This window comes from Cladophialophora yegresii, assembly GCF_000585515.1.
Source record: "Cladophialophora yegresii CBS 114405 chromosome Unknown aczIN-supercont1.1, whole genome shotgun sequence".
In the NCBI taxonomy this organism is placed as follows: domain Eukaryota; kingdom Fungi; phylum Ascomycota; class Eurotiomycetes; order Chaetothyriales; family Herpotrichiellaceae; genus Cladophialophora; species Cladophialophora yegresii.
Genome location: NW_006913045.1, coordinates 4123111 through 4137508, shown reverse-complemented (window position 1 = coordinate 4137508; position 14398 = coordinate 4123111). Strand labels below are relative to the sequence as shown.

The 14398-nt window shown below is 54.2% G+C and overlaps 6 protein-coding genes across 6 annotated transcripts; 3 read left to right on the top strand and 3 right to left on the bottom strand.

The window, feature by feature from the left end:
• Nucleotides 1-884: 884 nt before the first annotated feature.
• A1O7_01482 (uncharacterized protein) lies at nucleotides 885-2150 on the top strand (the record flags this gene model as incomplete). Its single annotated transcript, XM_007755519.1, has 1 exon — nucleotides 885-2150. The coding sequence occupies one exon, from the start codon at nucleotides 885-887 to the stop codon at nucleotides 2148-2150; it is 1266 nt and encodes a 421-aa protein (XP_007753709.1).
• A 360-nt stretch (nucleotides 2151-2510) lies between these two features.
• A1O7_01481 (uncharacterized protein) lies at nucleotides 2511-3035 on the bottom strand (the record flags this gene model as incomplete). Its single annotated transcript, XM_007755518.1, has 1 exon — nucleotides 2511-3035. The coding sequence occupies one exon, from the start codon at nucleotides 3033-3035 to the stop codon at nucleotides 2511-2513; it is 525 nt and encodes a 174-aa protein (XP_007753708.1).
• A 1166-nt stretch (nucleotides 3036-4201) lies between these two features.
• A1O7_01480 (uncharacterized protein) lies at nucleotides 4202-5043 on the top strand (the record flags this gene model as incomplete). Its single annotated transcript, XM_007755517.1, has 3 exons — nucleotides 4202-4223; nucleotides 4278-4419; nucleotides 4512-5043. 3 exons carry the CDS (start codon nucleotides 4202-4204, stop codon nucleotides 5041-5043), a joined length of 696 nt encoding a protein of 231 aa, XP_007753707.1.
• A 748-nt stretch (nucleotides 5044-5791) lies between these two features.
• Nucleotides 5792-6652, bottom strand: A1O7_01479 (uncharacterized protein; the record flags this gene model as incomplete). The annotated part of the gene is made up of 1 exon (XM_007755516.1): nucleotides 5792-6652. One exon carries the CDS (start codon nucleotides 6650-6652, stop codon nucleotides 5792-5794), a length of 861 nt encoding a protein of 286 aa, XP_007753706.1.
• Nucleotides 6653-8463: 1811 nt separating this feature from the next.
• A1O7_01478 (uncharacterized protein) lies at nucleotides 8464-9387 on the bottom strand (the record flags this gene model as incomplete). The annotated part of the gene is made up of 1 exon (XM_007755515.1): nucleotides 8464-9387. One exon carries the CDS (start codon nucleotides 9385-9387, stop codon nucleotides 8464-8466), a length of 924 nt encoding a protein of 307 aa, XP_007753705.1.
• A 1104-nt stretch (nucleotides 9388-10491) lies between these two features.
• Nucleotides 10492-13737, top strand: A1O7_01477 (uncharacterized protein; the record flags this gene model as incomplete). The annotated part of the gene is made up of 1 exon (XM_007755514.1): nucleotides 10492-13737. The coding sequence occupies one exon, from the start codon at nucleotides 10492-10494 to the stop codon at nucleotides 13735-13737; it is 3246 nt and encodes a 1081-aa protein (XP_007753704.1).
• Nucleotides 13738-14398: the final 661 nt, after the last annotated feature.

Here is a 14398-nt window from a genome sequence, read left to right as displayed (position 1 = left end):
TTGACTGCAGAGACGTCAGTTTGAAATCTCCCAAATGCAGTTTGAGGTTGTACAGCGCCGGTGAAGGGAGGGTCAGCTGCAGTCGGACCTACATTCGTCGCTTGAAGTGCGTCGTGTCAGCGGTTCAGAGAAGATGGAATGAGTGGTCGAAACACGCGTGGTTCAGTTGAATGAATGTGGTGGTCTGTGGTGAAAGGAACAGAAAGAGAACAAAGGGGCGGTTTGATGAGCGACTTTTGAGAAGTGCCTGACTGTGCTGAGCTGTGGCGGTCCCGGATTCCCAAATTTCCCCTGCGCGGGAGATTTGGGATGAGAATAATCTGGAGGGGGAGCGCAGGGGTGGAAGGGGTTTGGTGCGGTTTGACCCTGGCACCAACTGGAGTCTCGGGTAATCAGTCAGCAACCCATCAGCCCCAGAAAACAGCACAACCAAGCCACACACACAGCCCGACTATCGGTCAGGGCAACAAGTGGCCAAAAAGTGACTGCGCCGGAAAACAGAACTCACCTCACTTCGAGGTCTCTTCTCTTTCTTCCTTGACCCGCCTACCGCAGGCTCAAGGTGCCATCGCTCTGGGCTCCAGAAGCGAAGCTTGGAAGTAGAAGACGGAACCAGAAGTGAAGTGGGACGGACTTCCGATATATACACTTTTTCACTTCTCGCTCATACTGCAAGCTACTGCATGTCCCGCTGCGGCAGCCTTCCCAGACCTCAGTCCTCACTGTGATTCGACCACGTGTTGTCGGGCAGAGTGCCCATCACATTCGATTCCCTGCCTTATTTCAGGACTTACCTCCATTCGACCTCAAAGACCTGCATTTAGCTGCCTGCTACTTGGCGTGTTGGGCGACAGCCAACTTCGAAGGGGAGGTGGGATGTGAAGATGAGGCAGCGAATCCTGCAATTCGGCCTCCTATGCGCCCTCTTTCTCTTTGTTGCGGCGTTTGACCCGCAGGATCATCAGATCTTCAAACTGCGCGACGAGGTCACGTCCTCTGAAGGACCAGGCGTTACCTTCTACGATGTCCTCGGTGTCTCGTCGTCCGCGAATGGCGATGAAATCACGAAGGCCCTCAAAAAGAAGAGTCGATCACTACACCCAGATAAAGCTCGACATTCCTGGCTGGCGAGCAGATCGATGCCGACTTCCAAAGGGTCCAAGGGCAATAAGAAAAAGGGAACCAACGTGGTCCGGGGCCCGACGGAAAAGGAGATTGCTCGGTTCATGAAGCAGGCAACGGAGCGATACAGTCGCCTAGCAGTCATCAGTGACATACTGAAGAACCCCGCTACGAGGACACGCTATGATCATTATTTGAGCCACGGCTTCCCTCGCTGGCGCGGGACAGGCTACTACTATTCTCGATACCGTCCCGGGCTGGGCACGGTCCTCCTCGGGCTGTTTCTCTCTGGTGGAGGCGCAGCTCACTACTTTGCATTGGTCATCACATACCGAAACCGAGTCAAGCTCCTGGAATCATACCAGAAATTTGCTAGGAGGGCCGCGTGGGGGGACGAATCTGGAATTGGCGGGATTCCTGGGCTCGGAGCGCCAGCTGAAGTTCCTCCGACCACTGAAGAACCAGATCCTCTGGCCAACCTGAATAGAAGACAGCGGCGGGAGTATGAGAGGCAAACGAAGAAAGACAAGACAGGAGCGAACAAAGCAGTTAAGCCAGCGCCTTCGGCCGCGGCAACTTCGACAGGCCAGAGACGCCGTGTGACTGCTGACAACGGCAAAGTGTTTGTTGTCGATTCAGTCGGGGATGTTTATTTAGAGGAGGAGAACGAGGACGGCGACATGGAAGAGTTCCTTCTCGACCCGGCTGAAATACCAAAGCCCACGGTCTGGGATACCGCTGTTGTACGACTACCTATTTGGCTTTATCGCAAGTGCGCCGACCCCTTTCTGAAAGACACCAAACCTATACCTGAATTCGAAGGTCTCGAAACGACCGAAGGCGAGGCAGGGCAAGACTCTATGCCCAGCATTGTGGTTCCAGACAAACCAGCTGGAACCGACATGAGCTCAAGTCAGATATCCGATTCTGGGTTTGAGATAGTTGACTCGACGGGCATCGAGAAGGAGTTAGAAAAGGCGGCCGACACCTCAGGCATAAAGAAACGGAGCAAGAAGGGCAAAAAGTAATTTTTGCCATAGAACCAAGGAAGGAGCGCTATGGCGTAGGAGCTGGCATAGACTGCCACGCTCACTTTGATAGATACCACGAACACGAGAAATGGGTGACGCATTTCTAGGCATCGAAACACATTTTGAGCGTTCTCTCCCGTTGTGACTTTTGTCTCTCCTCGTAACAAATAAAGCGACTCGGCCGTGGACCAGGCTTTGGTGCCTCAGCAATAGATGGTCCACGACTTTTGAAAGAGAGGATACTAGCTCCAAACACCTTGCTGTTCCTTGTTCCTTGTTCCTTTCTGCCAAGGGATATTTTTCAAGTCATCGTCATTACAGTTGCAGCTGATCCGCCCGGGATAACATTCAAATCTTTCACATGAACGTCTTTGCAATGCCCATAACCGTGCCTAAACTGTCTCCCCAACTAGGACCGGCCATCCCAGGCAGGGAGGTACCGGCCCCAACGTCCCGTGCGCCTCCTCGGGAGTAAAACCTCTCTGTCGTCTGCCTCGTCTGTTGTTGTCCTCCCATCATCCTTTGCATGCCCGTTGGCAACCTTATCCCGATGCTGGAGAACAACTTGACCAGAACCCCGGAGGTGAGCAGCGGCATGATGACGAGCATGAACATGCGAAAGGGGTGCCTCTTGAACTTTTCATATATCTGGTGGAGGAACCGGCGGATGCGGTTGATGAAGCCCGACCGAGGCCTGGCGCGGGAGGAATGGCCATGCCCGTAGCCATAGCCTCTCGACGACGAGGCGCGGCCTCCCCACCCCGAGAAGATCGAGGAAGCGCTTCGATTATATGAGGGTCGCGACACGTACGAGCGTCTAGAGGGAGATCGACTGCGGCTTCTCGAGCGCGAGCTTCGCACTCCCTGGTTCCAGAAGCCCATGAGGATGTGATTTGAGGTGGACAATGGCTGAGACGCCGGGCGAGAGAGCGATCACCCTCAGTGTACGGTAACAGGCGCCTTGTGTCTGCGCCAGTAACGCAGACGGGGCACTCCTCTTTGGTAGTGGCTATGTTCAGCTTCCTTGCGAAATATGCCCACGCTGGTGCATCAGCGTACTTCCAGACCCTGTTCGGACCCCCTCTTCTTGAATGCTGGTTGTCGCGGTCCCTTTCTGGGTTCGGCTCGATCGCGGAGCTCTGCTGAGTGGTGTTTGTACAACTGAACCGACAAATTGAGTGTGTAGTACACAAATACAGAGTACAGAACTGGACGTTGCTGAGTGCTCACCACACCGCAATGCGAGTGGCTGGCGTTGAGTGGCTGGGACAAACGGTGCGACCACAGTCGGCCGATGCAGCTAGCTGGAGCTGCTGTGTGGCAGTGCAAGGCTTGACGAGGCTGCACTTGAGGGATCTGGCTGCGGTTTACTCCGTACCGTTAATGCTACCGTGCGCTGCTCAGGCTCACCTCACCCTTAAAATCCAGCGCATTCTACTCGTATCTGGGTGTTGCGTCTCCTACTAGCTAGCAACCGTCAGGCCGGGGCATGTGATTGTTTCACCGATGCATCTTTTATGCCAGACATACACTCTAGAGGTCCTCATACGATTCGGTCGTGACCTGGATCGACCATCAAAGACAAAGGGCCTTGAGGAGCTGTGGCAGCCGAATGGAGTCCTAGGAATTGCGCAGGCGAGTGAATCCGTGAAAGCTCGACACATGTCACCCACATGGACCACATGCTCAGGGATGAGTCAGCCGAGCAGCCTTTTCAAGCCACAGTGGCTTGATGGAGTGATCCGTTGACGTCACAGGGACGAGGAGGCACCAGAGACACCAGGGACAATGACATGCATCATATGCCAGGCGCAGGCAGGCCTGCCGCTGCGAAGGACTCGCCCTTCACTGTAAAACTTAGCCTCCTGAGTACATTGAGGTTCCTTTCCTAGACAAATTCGGCCTACGTATCATTGTCCTTCTGTGCCTTCATTGCCCTAACCCAGAGGCGGTTGCAAATCTACCCACTCCTCCCCTCTCAACGGACAAGACTCGCAGCCTCACGCAAGCGTTCGAGGAGTTCTTTGGACGCTCCAGTCCCCGAAACAATGTCGGACCTCCCAGATTACTGTCGGTGCCACATACCTAGTCCATACATCCTCAATCGCTGACCCGAACGCACAGACTCCATCCTCGAAATCGCGCCCAGCGCCACAGAAGAAGAAGTCAAGAGGGCGTACAAGAAGGCAGCCCTTAAGTGGCATCCCGACCGCGTCTCAGTTGACTCTCCTGAACGACCGAAGCGCACGAAGCGCTTTCAAGCAATGTGAGTTGCGTACCTTTTGATGGCCCCGCGCACCAGGGCCCTCTACAATCTGGCGCTATGTGATGCGCGGCGTGGCATCTAACGGTGTGCAGCAACGATGCATACTATACCCTCTCGGATAAGACGCGCCGGCGCGACTATGACGAAGCCCGCAAGTTCCACACGGGCAGTACCTTCACCTCCGACGACTCCGCGGACGAAGAAGTGCCCCGACCGCCTGGACAACAGGCCGGTGCCGGGTCCACGCCCTCGTGGTTCAACATGTTCGGCTTCGGGCGCGGCGGCGGCGGTGGCGGAGACGGCCAGCACAGCCAATTCGCCGATCAACAGTTTGAGAGCGCGTTCGAGGAGATGATGCACGAGGATGATCTGGCGGACGATAACCACGCGCCCACGAAGCGGTTCTGGACGATCGTGGGGGGCATTTCGGGTGGCGCGATGGGGTTCATCTTCGGTGACGTCGTGGGGATGGTGCCCGGGGCTATTGCGGGGAGCAAGGCCGGTGCTATACGCGACGCCAAGGGCAAGTCGGTGTATAAAGTGTTTCAATCCCTTGATCAGGGGCAGAAGGCAAGGATTTTGAGTGAGCTGGCGGCGAAGCTGTTTAGTGGGGCGATCAGTTGAAGAAGTGGGAGGCAGGGTCGTTCTGAACGCTGGAAGAGCGTCTTGAAGAGTTGTACAGTAGCGTCGGGTGTTCCTGGCGTGCTCCTTCTTTCTGCTTGTTATGTCATGACAATGCTCATGCTCCCAGAGGTCTCTTGGTTGAAAGACACCATCCACTACTGATGGCCTGGCGATGCTTGCTGTTGGCAATGAGGATAAGGCTGGCAAAGCGGCAAACCTTCGTACACGAAGAGACGGAGATGGAGACGGAATGTCTCGTCTCTGGGCCTCCTGAAGAAGAGCCTGGCAGACCTGGGACTTCACGATGGAGTGCGTTTGGCTGGATCTGAAGACAGCCTACGGTTTACAGGAAACGAATTGCACGGAGCACTCATCAAGAATTAGTGATATCTACGAATATTCAGGTCACTTGTGCTTTCCATGTCTGTCGACTGTTCTTCAGTCGTGTCCAGGCGGCCGCGGACCACCGCCGATGGCTGCCCAACCTGTATACTCAAGCCATGTCTGAAATCAAAAATGCCCATTGACCGAATTAGGCCACCCAACCACCAACGCCATGCATGATGTTCTTTGACCCAGTCTAATGTTTAACATGATGTCTCTGCATCTTTCGCGGTCGTGAAATTCGTCGGTTTTCGAATACATCCTTCTGAAGTGAATTTGTGGCATGCGGCTTTAGCAACCCTTGTTCTCACTCATCGCTCAATCTGTACAGATGGCGGAGCGATGAGTGACAGGCGACGGGCGGTTAGAACCTCGTTCTTCCGATGCCCGACTTCTTCTGACGGCCGAGGTCGCTGTGGTCGGGCCGATGTGTCGAATTTGCCGCTTGATGATGTGCGCCTTGACCAGCAGTCATGTTGGTACCCCGATACTGTCCCGTAACACGATCGTAGTACAGCTCACCCTCCTGGTTTTGATATGTTCCTTGGTTGGGCTCGGATGTGATGGGTGCAGGTCCCTGATCAAGAGGTGGCAGCCCCCCATTTCTTTGTGCCTCCTTCTCCAGCTGGGCTTCCCTCTCCTGCCAGCCTTGAGGGACATGATGCCTTGAGCGCACCGAGGGCCATAGATCCAGCAAGAATGAAAGCACATAAAACGTGAATATCAGAGCGACGATCCATTCGAAGATAGCGGCAACGTCTTCTTGATCTCTCCAAGATGTGACGGCGAAGACGATAGCCAATGCAACCTCGACGAAGATGAAAGCTAATTTAATCCAGAAGGACAACCGCAACACACGATGCTGGCGGTAGTGTATGCCGAGACGTTGATACTCTGCGCACAGGAAGATGGCCGAGATGATGTAACCAGCAAGGAAGATGAAGAGGCAGCCGTTGTGAACGCGCGAGTGATGGTACGTGTCGAAGATGGAGAGGAGAATGAGACCGCAGGTACCCGCAATAGCGAAGAATATACTAATCGCCGACAGGGCCGATTGGACGCGTGAGGTGTTGGGTGCCAGGCGGCCGAAGTGCCGGAGCCACCGCTCGGACACGAATGCCAGATCGAGGAAGACTGTGGTGATGACGGCACCGGTAATAAAGAGTGGTTTCAGCCCGAATGCGCCTACGTCGGAGATGTAGGCAATGCGTTGGTTGCGTGCCATGGATGGATAATGAGGTGATCCTTGGACTTCCCAAGTACAGAACATGGCGAGCAACATCCCGAGCCACCTGAGGAACATGTCAGCTGCGAGTCCGTGCCTAATAGACAACCAAGGTAAACAAGACCTACATGAGAGCTGAGATAAGTGGAAAGATCCAGGCGGAGAGCCACCACCGGTCATATCTGGACCACTGCATGGTGTCGAGAGTATGCCTGCGAGAACGAGAATGTGATTGAGCAGAGGGAACAGGCCTGCGTCGGCGGCAAAGCGACTGGCTGTGTGGGCGAGGCGAGGACGAAACCAGAGACAGCAATCAAGACGCTGGCTGGAACGGGAGCAGACGAAGGGAATATGAGTAGAGGCGAGTTATGCATATCACTGTAACCGCCGACTGGAACATGACGTATCCATCAAGAACTGCAACCACTGTACAGCTGTTAGGTAAGTCACTGGCAACAAACACCAAGCACACTACATCATTCTGGGAAGTCGTGAGGCAATGCACGTTCCGGAAATATGTCGCCGTCGCATTGGCGTTTGCGTGGCTGCGACTGAATGACAAAGGAGGCCCACACCTATTCACCATTTCGGTCGGGGAGGTAGGGTGCTTTCACGACAGCGACTGGTGGATGCAGACTTGCGGGTCTTCACGACAGATGCGCAGTGAGTAACAAGAGATCCAGCATGCGCTGTTTGTTTTGCGGACTTAAAAACCGGGAGATAGTAGGCAAGGACAGGCACTGCCCTAACAAAGCCTGCTCGCAACTGTCGCTTGACCTGGAAGAGACAAATACATAATTGCTCACACTTTGTACGAGTACAATCAGTTGGGCGCCAGAAGGAGCTGTTTCTTGCTGCTCTTCGTCAGAGACCTTGTAACGTCATTCGCCCGAGAAAGACGGAATTTTCCAGAACCAATCATCAATGGCCGTTAGTTGAAACATCCGCGGCTTCCCGGACTCCCAGGAATGACGACACTGCTCCATTTCTCGCAACGACCTCTCTTTTGCTTTCCCGAATCCTACACAGCAGTGCCTGCCTCGTGCTCAGCCGCCAGTTCGGACACCCTGAATTGTAATTTCTATTGCCGATTTCTTAGCAGAAAACAATGCATCGGCTTCGAGCTTGCCTCAAGTACAGAGGTGCAGTAAGTGGTTGTGACGAGAAAGCATGACCCCATACACGGTACTGCGGTGTGATGCGGCTAGTTCGTGACTTATTCGAGCATTGGTCATATCTCAATTGCTAGATACGCGTTGCAATCCTTTCCCAATGTTGAGAGGGCTTGCTGTACCGGGTAGACCTCCCGCATGCTAGCCGCTCACAATGTCTAAATTTCTACTCTGTACTGGGCGGCATCTAAGTGACTGTGTAGCTTCGGGCTATGCTCCTTCTTTGGTGGACTTCCCCCAGTGGTACCCCAATATTCTCCCCACTTCACAGCGACCATCGGTGTCAGCAGTCTATCTTGGCTCGTGTTGACCTGCAGATAGTGTGCTGACAAAGCCTTGATCATGCATGATACCCCATTGCCTGTATGGGGTGACTCCGAAAGCTCGGGTACGTCTGGAGTCTGGAAGTACAAGACTGAAGGTATCTTGTATAAAGCTCCAAGGCCGGGCTCAGACGAAGCTTGAACTTGAGATCTGGAGTTGGCGTACAGAATGTCCGAATTCCTTCCCAAAGAATAGCTGATATGTTGCTCAGTCGTGGTACCATTTCCCAACCTCCAATCGATAGGTCTTCTAACGGTATAGTCAGTTTAGAATGATGGTCCGCTCCTGAAATGCAGGAGACAGTGACCACATCCGTCAACCATTGGCCTTGAGGATCTGGCGGACACGTTCGGAATGAGTGGTGTCAACACTGATTTTGGCAAGGTAACTGTCGATACCGCCGTATTTAGATTCGAGATGCTGGACAACCTTCCCACAAAAGTCTGGGGGGCATGTCGCAAACGACTCGTCCAAGCCGATGCTCTGAATCTCCGTCATTCTTTCAGCCTTCTCTGGCTCAAGCTCTTCTTCAGACTTCACGTAATCTTGGGTAATAGCCCCGAGGTCGACGCCGCAGAGCACAAGCACCAAAAGGATTGTTATCCCAGTTCTATCTTTGCCTTGGGTGCAGTTGATCATGACTGGCCAAGCATCCGCGTCGGCCAGGACGTCAAATACCTCTTTAATTTCTGGACCACTGCAATCGAGAGTGTCTATGCCGAGACCTATCAGGCCGCGTGGGAGCATCAACTCCTTCCCGAGTACCGAGATACCTTCTGTTCGGTAACCAAGAGCCATCAAGAAAACCAGCTTGGCTAGGCTGGTATATCTCAGTTGCCAGATGAGGTGTCGCTCAAACCCCTTGCCGTTAAGATTGATGTATTTGTATCGAATGCCCGGTATCTCAACGGGGTGTCTCACTTCGTTGTCAAAAGCCTTGTTGGTTGTGGACAATGCCGCTGAGTTCACACTGGGATCGACCCCTGACCGCTTCTTCGCTGCGTTTATGTGCTCCGTTTTCGAGCGGAGATCAATGATGGTCTTGACATGGTACTTGTTTACCAGCTGGTCACGGTCAGATTGGCTGGCTTCATCGGGTCGAGCACTTCTGAACAGAAGTCCAGTCCGCAGCACGGTGCGTTCCATGAGTGTGTTGACATGGGTCCCAACATCACGAAAGTTCAGCAAGTTATCGAAATGGTAGGTTATCGCCGGGTGCGCTGCGGCGGTAGTACCCATCATTTGTGGAGCGAAGAAATATGGAATCAAAGAATTGAGCTTTTACATGAAGAAGTGGTACTCGCAACTCGTACTGGAGAAACGCATGTCAGATCTGACACTGGCACCGTTGCCAGCTGCATGTCATTGTGGGGCACAGGAGGACGGCTCTGGGGTGAGCTCTCTGGCTCGTGGAGCTCGTACGAGTACTCCGTACTTGGTACCCTCTGTCTGAGGCCTTTTAGGTCCCCCGGGCTACCTCGTGTCGAGAATCGAAGGTGGTACCGCTTAAGTCCGGTCCAGAACGGGTAACGCACCACTTATCTACCCCTCCATGCACGGACACGCTCCGTAGACAGTATGCTGTCGCAATCAGACAAATTTACAACAAAAGACGAGGTATAGGAGACCTTCTTGACAGAACGTGATGCAAGATTCTGTGGTGTATGTACAATGTAATTAAGGGTCCTCTTTCAGGCCTGACGAAACCTGGAGCACCGAGGCAACCGAGCCCCAGGCTCTTTGGTTGTTCTTTGAGCTCCTATTGGCATGACGTAGGTGGTAAACGGTTCGCTTGCGCTTGGATGACATAGACAAGTCGCAGCTCTACCTTGATGAGCGAGCGGCACGCCACTAGGGCTCCATGTTAGTACTGCAGCTCTTTCAGTCCTTTCTCTTGTACTACCTGGATAATCTGGATGAAGCTGGAGCTCTTCTCACAACCAGGTTTCGCACAGATTTATCGAGCCCATGTTGTGGTAAACTGACTGACCGGTATTCGCGCAACCGTCAATCTGCACTCAGCACATACGCGGACGAACCAGTTCCGCAGCAGGGCCAAGCATGTCTACCAGCGTCGCAGCCCATGCCCATCCCGATCCCCATTCCCATCGCAGTGCCTTCACACCATCCGACAAGCTCGAAGACCAAGGTGAGTATGCGTCCAATGTTGAGCGTCACAACGACTGACCACTCTGTAGCTGCTTCTGCAGCCTTATCTTCTCATCGCGACTCTTCCACGACAACAAAGCACAGCGCATCCTCCATTCTGGACGAGGAGGGTCGGCTCTCTGCCGCAAGTATGTCAACCCCGCCCTTGCCCTCCATCTCCAAATCATATTCCCAATGGACCGCCTGTTAATCGCTAATACAGGTGCCGCCCAATCCCTCAAATACGCTCGAGCTCAAGACTTGCCTTCATTTCCGTCTTCCGGCGGCGTCAAACTAGCATCGGCTGGTGCTGCAGCGAGCTTAGCCGACTCCAACAAGAAAGCATTCGAGCACTGGACGCCGGGCGAGCTACCTCACGCGAACACAGCCGCGGAAAAGGCTCGAGATTACAAGATGGAGCCTCTGTGGGAGCCAGAGTTGAGTCGCGCCGGCTCCCAGGCCGCGATAGCTGCGCATCGAGATGCTGGATCGGTAGACATTTGGACAGCCCCAGAAACAGAACACGGTCACTCTGCAGCGTCGTCAGCCCTGCAGAACCCGAAGTCACCACCTGCGATAACCGAAAGACATGTCTCAGGCGACGACCGCCAGAAAGCACTGCTGGCGGCCACTGCATCAGTGAAAGGGGGACGGAGGCGCGCAGGGTCGGCACCTGTACACCCCGTGCCATCGAATGGTCCCTCTGCTTGGGCGTTGAAAGCAGCGACCCAATCTCATAACTCCAAACCACTCAATGGGCCCACTCCCCAATCATCCAAGAGCGAGATGTCGAGTACCGATGCGGCCAGGATACAGAATATGGCCAAAAACAACGTCTCCAGACAAATGTATACTTCTAACCCCCCGGTCGCAATCGAGGTCGAAGAAAGGAGGCGGCAAGACATGCTGCGAGCTTCTGCCGTGGCTATGGCTAAAAAGATGTTTGCTATACAACAAGAACAGATTGACGAGGCCAGGGGTATCCATCGTTCGCAGAGCCATTATGCAGCGCACACGGCCCGTCGGCGGGCTCAATCAGATGCTGCAAATCAGCCAGCACGGACTGGTGAAGTGCCACGATATGAGAATCTGGAAGAACAGGCCCGGAAGCTTGCTCAAGACCGTCTCGCCAAGCTACATGACGAGCACGCCGAGTACCGGCAGTATTATGGGCAGAATACTACGCCACAGAGGTCACGAACCTTCTTAAGGCGTGGTCGGCGGCGGTCGGACATTCCCGAGAACGACGATGATTCCGACCTAGAGGAGTCGCGGAAGATCCGCCAACAAATGTCACTGTTCCAAGGCAAGCTCGCTGAGGTTGACAGTAAGAAGCGACAGGCCGATAGAGACGCACTACTTGCAGCCGCACACAAGAACGTAACGGCTCGGATGAATGCGATGGACGAGAAGGTATTTTCAGAGACGGGCAAGACAAGTCCCCACCAGCGCGAGCTTTGGGAACGTCAAGCTCGAGAGAGAGCTCAAAGGGATAGTGACGAAAGGCTAATGAATGTCGGGAAAGTTCACATAGGAGGTGGAAAGTACCTTGAACAGGAAGAAATTGAGGCGATCGCGAAAGCCCGCTTGCAGCCAACGTTGGACGAGATTAGCCAAAAGGCTGAAGAGCAAAGAGCACGAGATGAGGAGCTCCGGCTAGAGCAAGAGCGACTCAAGGCTGAGCAGGAGACCGAGAGGAAGCGCCAAGCTGAGATCAAAGCTGAGCAGAAAGCTGCACTTGGTAAGTCTACCCGCGGTGCTGGTGTACAAGTGTCACTGACAACCATAGACCGTGAAAAGGCCGAACAAAGGGCTCAAAGGATGGAAGAGAAACGCATATTGGAAGAACAGAAACATGAAGAGAGACGAGTACGAACCGAGCAAAAAAGCACAGAGAAGAAAGCTCGGGAGGAGGCAAATCAAGCTGACAAAGAGCGTCGGCGAGCAGAGAAAGCAGAAAAAGGACACCCGGAGTCTGGCAAACCTCGTTTCCTTCCATCTTTCCTGGGAAGAGGCGGCGTTGCAGGAGGAACAGCAGCAGGTGCTGGTGGCGCTGCCGCTGGTGAAGGTGCGGTGGCTGTAGCCGAAGGAGGAGCGAGGCCTGTCACCGCCGGCTCCGAAGGTCCAGCAGTCGCAGCGCTTGAACCTGATGAGCTCGCCGGCGAGACTTTCCACGACAAAGTCACCCTCGACACCGGCGAGGCCATACATGGCCAAGTCACAATGGATCCGGGTGAAGCCGCCCATGCAGTTGCCGCGGCAGATGCTGAGGACGAAGTCAAGCCCGTGGCAGCTCCCGTCGTATCACAGGAAGACGAGAAACCTAAAGACAATATTGGTGCACGACCATACTCAAGCAGCGGTCCACCTCAGGAGTCAACATCCCCGGTATCTCAGACCTCACCAGCTTCGCCTTCGAAGCGCAATTCACGAGTGAAGTCCTTCTTTAAGCGCTTCAGGTCAGGAAGCAAGGCAGAGGATGACTTCAGTCGTGACCAAGCTGCGACCACTGAGACGGCACCAAATGAGCCACTTTCCAGTCGTCCTCAAACAGCTGAGCCCATCAAAGAAGAGGAGCCGGCTGCCACTGACTCAATCCGTGACGTCGCGTTTGCCGGCCGTAGCGACAACGAGACTGAAGACATGTACGGCGGGTCGGCAGAGCCATACGGACGAGTCTCGCCCGTCCAAGACGATCCCGCACCGGGAGTAGCGACTAGTACCAGTGGACCTGGTCCGGGGGTGGAGGAAGGAGGTGCCAAAGAACGGGACATCAGTCCTCCCTCGGATACCTCGTCGCTGAGCGAAGAACCCTACGTCATCGCCGCAGACGTGGCCTCCTCTCGCTACTCGACTGAGCACGGCACAGGCTCGAAACGAAATTCCGGGTACGATCAAGTAGCGACTTTGACCGACGAAGAGGAAGAGCCCAGAGGAAGGAAAGGCTTCCGTGAGCGGTTCTTGAAGAAGGTCATCCCAGGACGAGATAAAGACAAGCGTCAACCCGGAGCGTTCACTTCGTCTGCTGTCGGTAGTTCCGCTGCTGCACAAACAGGGGCGGCTTCAGCTTCAAGCGCTCGAGCGACCGGCCCGGAGCCTCAAACCACCGACCCTGTATCAGGCAGCGGCGTATCTCAAGCGCACCCGGAGGAAGAGCCACAAGACAAAGTCCAGGAACCATCGGCTACCTCGACGGAAGCGACCGGCCACTCCACCGTCACTGGAACAACAACTCCTGCGCTCACGCACGCCCAAACAAATGGTGACGACGACGAAGACTTCGAGGAAGCCAGAGACACTTTCGACGAGGGCCGCCTGGTCAGTGCGTCGAAAGTAGACAGCGGGTCCGCCAGGATCGTCGACGTAAACAGCCCTATGACCTCGACCGGTGCGAAGGGGCGACCAAGTGGCGAGGGATCACGGTTTACTGAAGAGCTCTGACGACCAAGCGCCAAGGGATCAAGGTTTACTGAAGAGCCATGACGACCAATTGGCGAGCCATCACGGTTTGCTGAAGAGCTATCACGCGTGGAGATGGAGAAAAAGGGGGACAATCTAAGAGAAGGACACCGTGATGAGTGACGGCGAACATATGAATCAGAATACCACAGAGAGCAGAATGGGATGAGTTGAGGGGGCATACCGAGGATTTACTGGAGAAAATTGCTTTTCATCAACTCAACCTCACTCCCAGTCACAGTCAAACTTACACTCGCATGCCGCGAAGGAATCTTGGCAAAGCGAATGGAATTGAAAGGGCCATGTGAATTGGGATACTCACGGCACATTAGTCTCCTTTGTTACGCAATTTCGGCCTCAGTCACAGTCTCAGTAGACGTAGCCGCGATGTCCTCTTGTTCATGTTGTTCATGCTGTAACCGTCAATCTTATGTCGAGGCCAACTTCAGAATTCACGCCTGCTTCTGCGAGTCTCGGCTTGGGCTCCAATCCGCTATTATCGCTCCCTCTCTTACCTTCCCACATATACTACTGCCACCAGGGAATGTAGGAACGAATCCGTACAAGAACAAGAACTACCTGGTACGAAATACAAAGATGGTGCGGTGCTCACGGTCCGTAATCTTCGACCATAATGTAATGT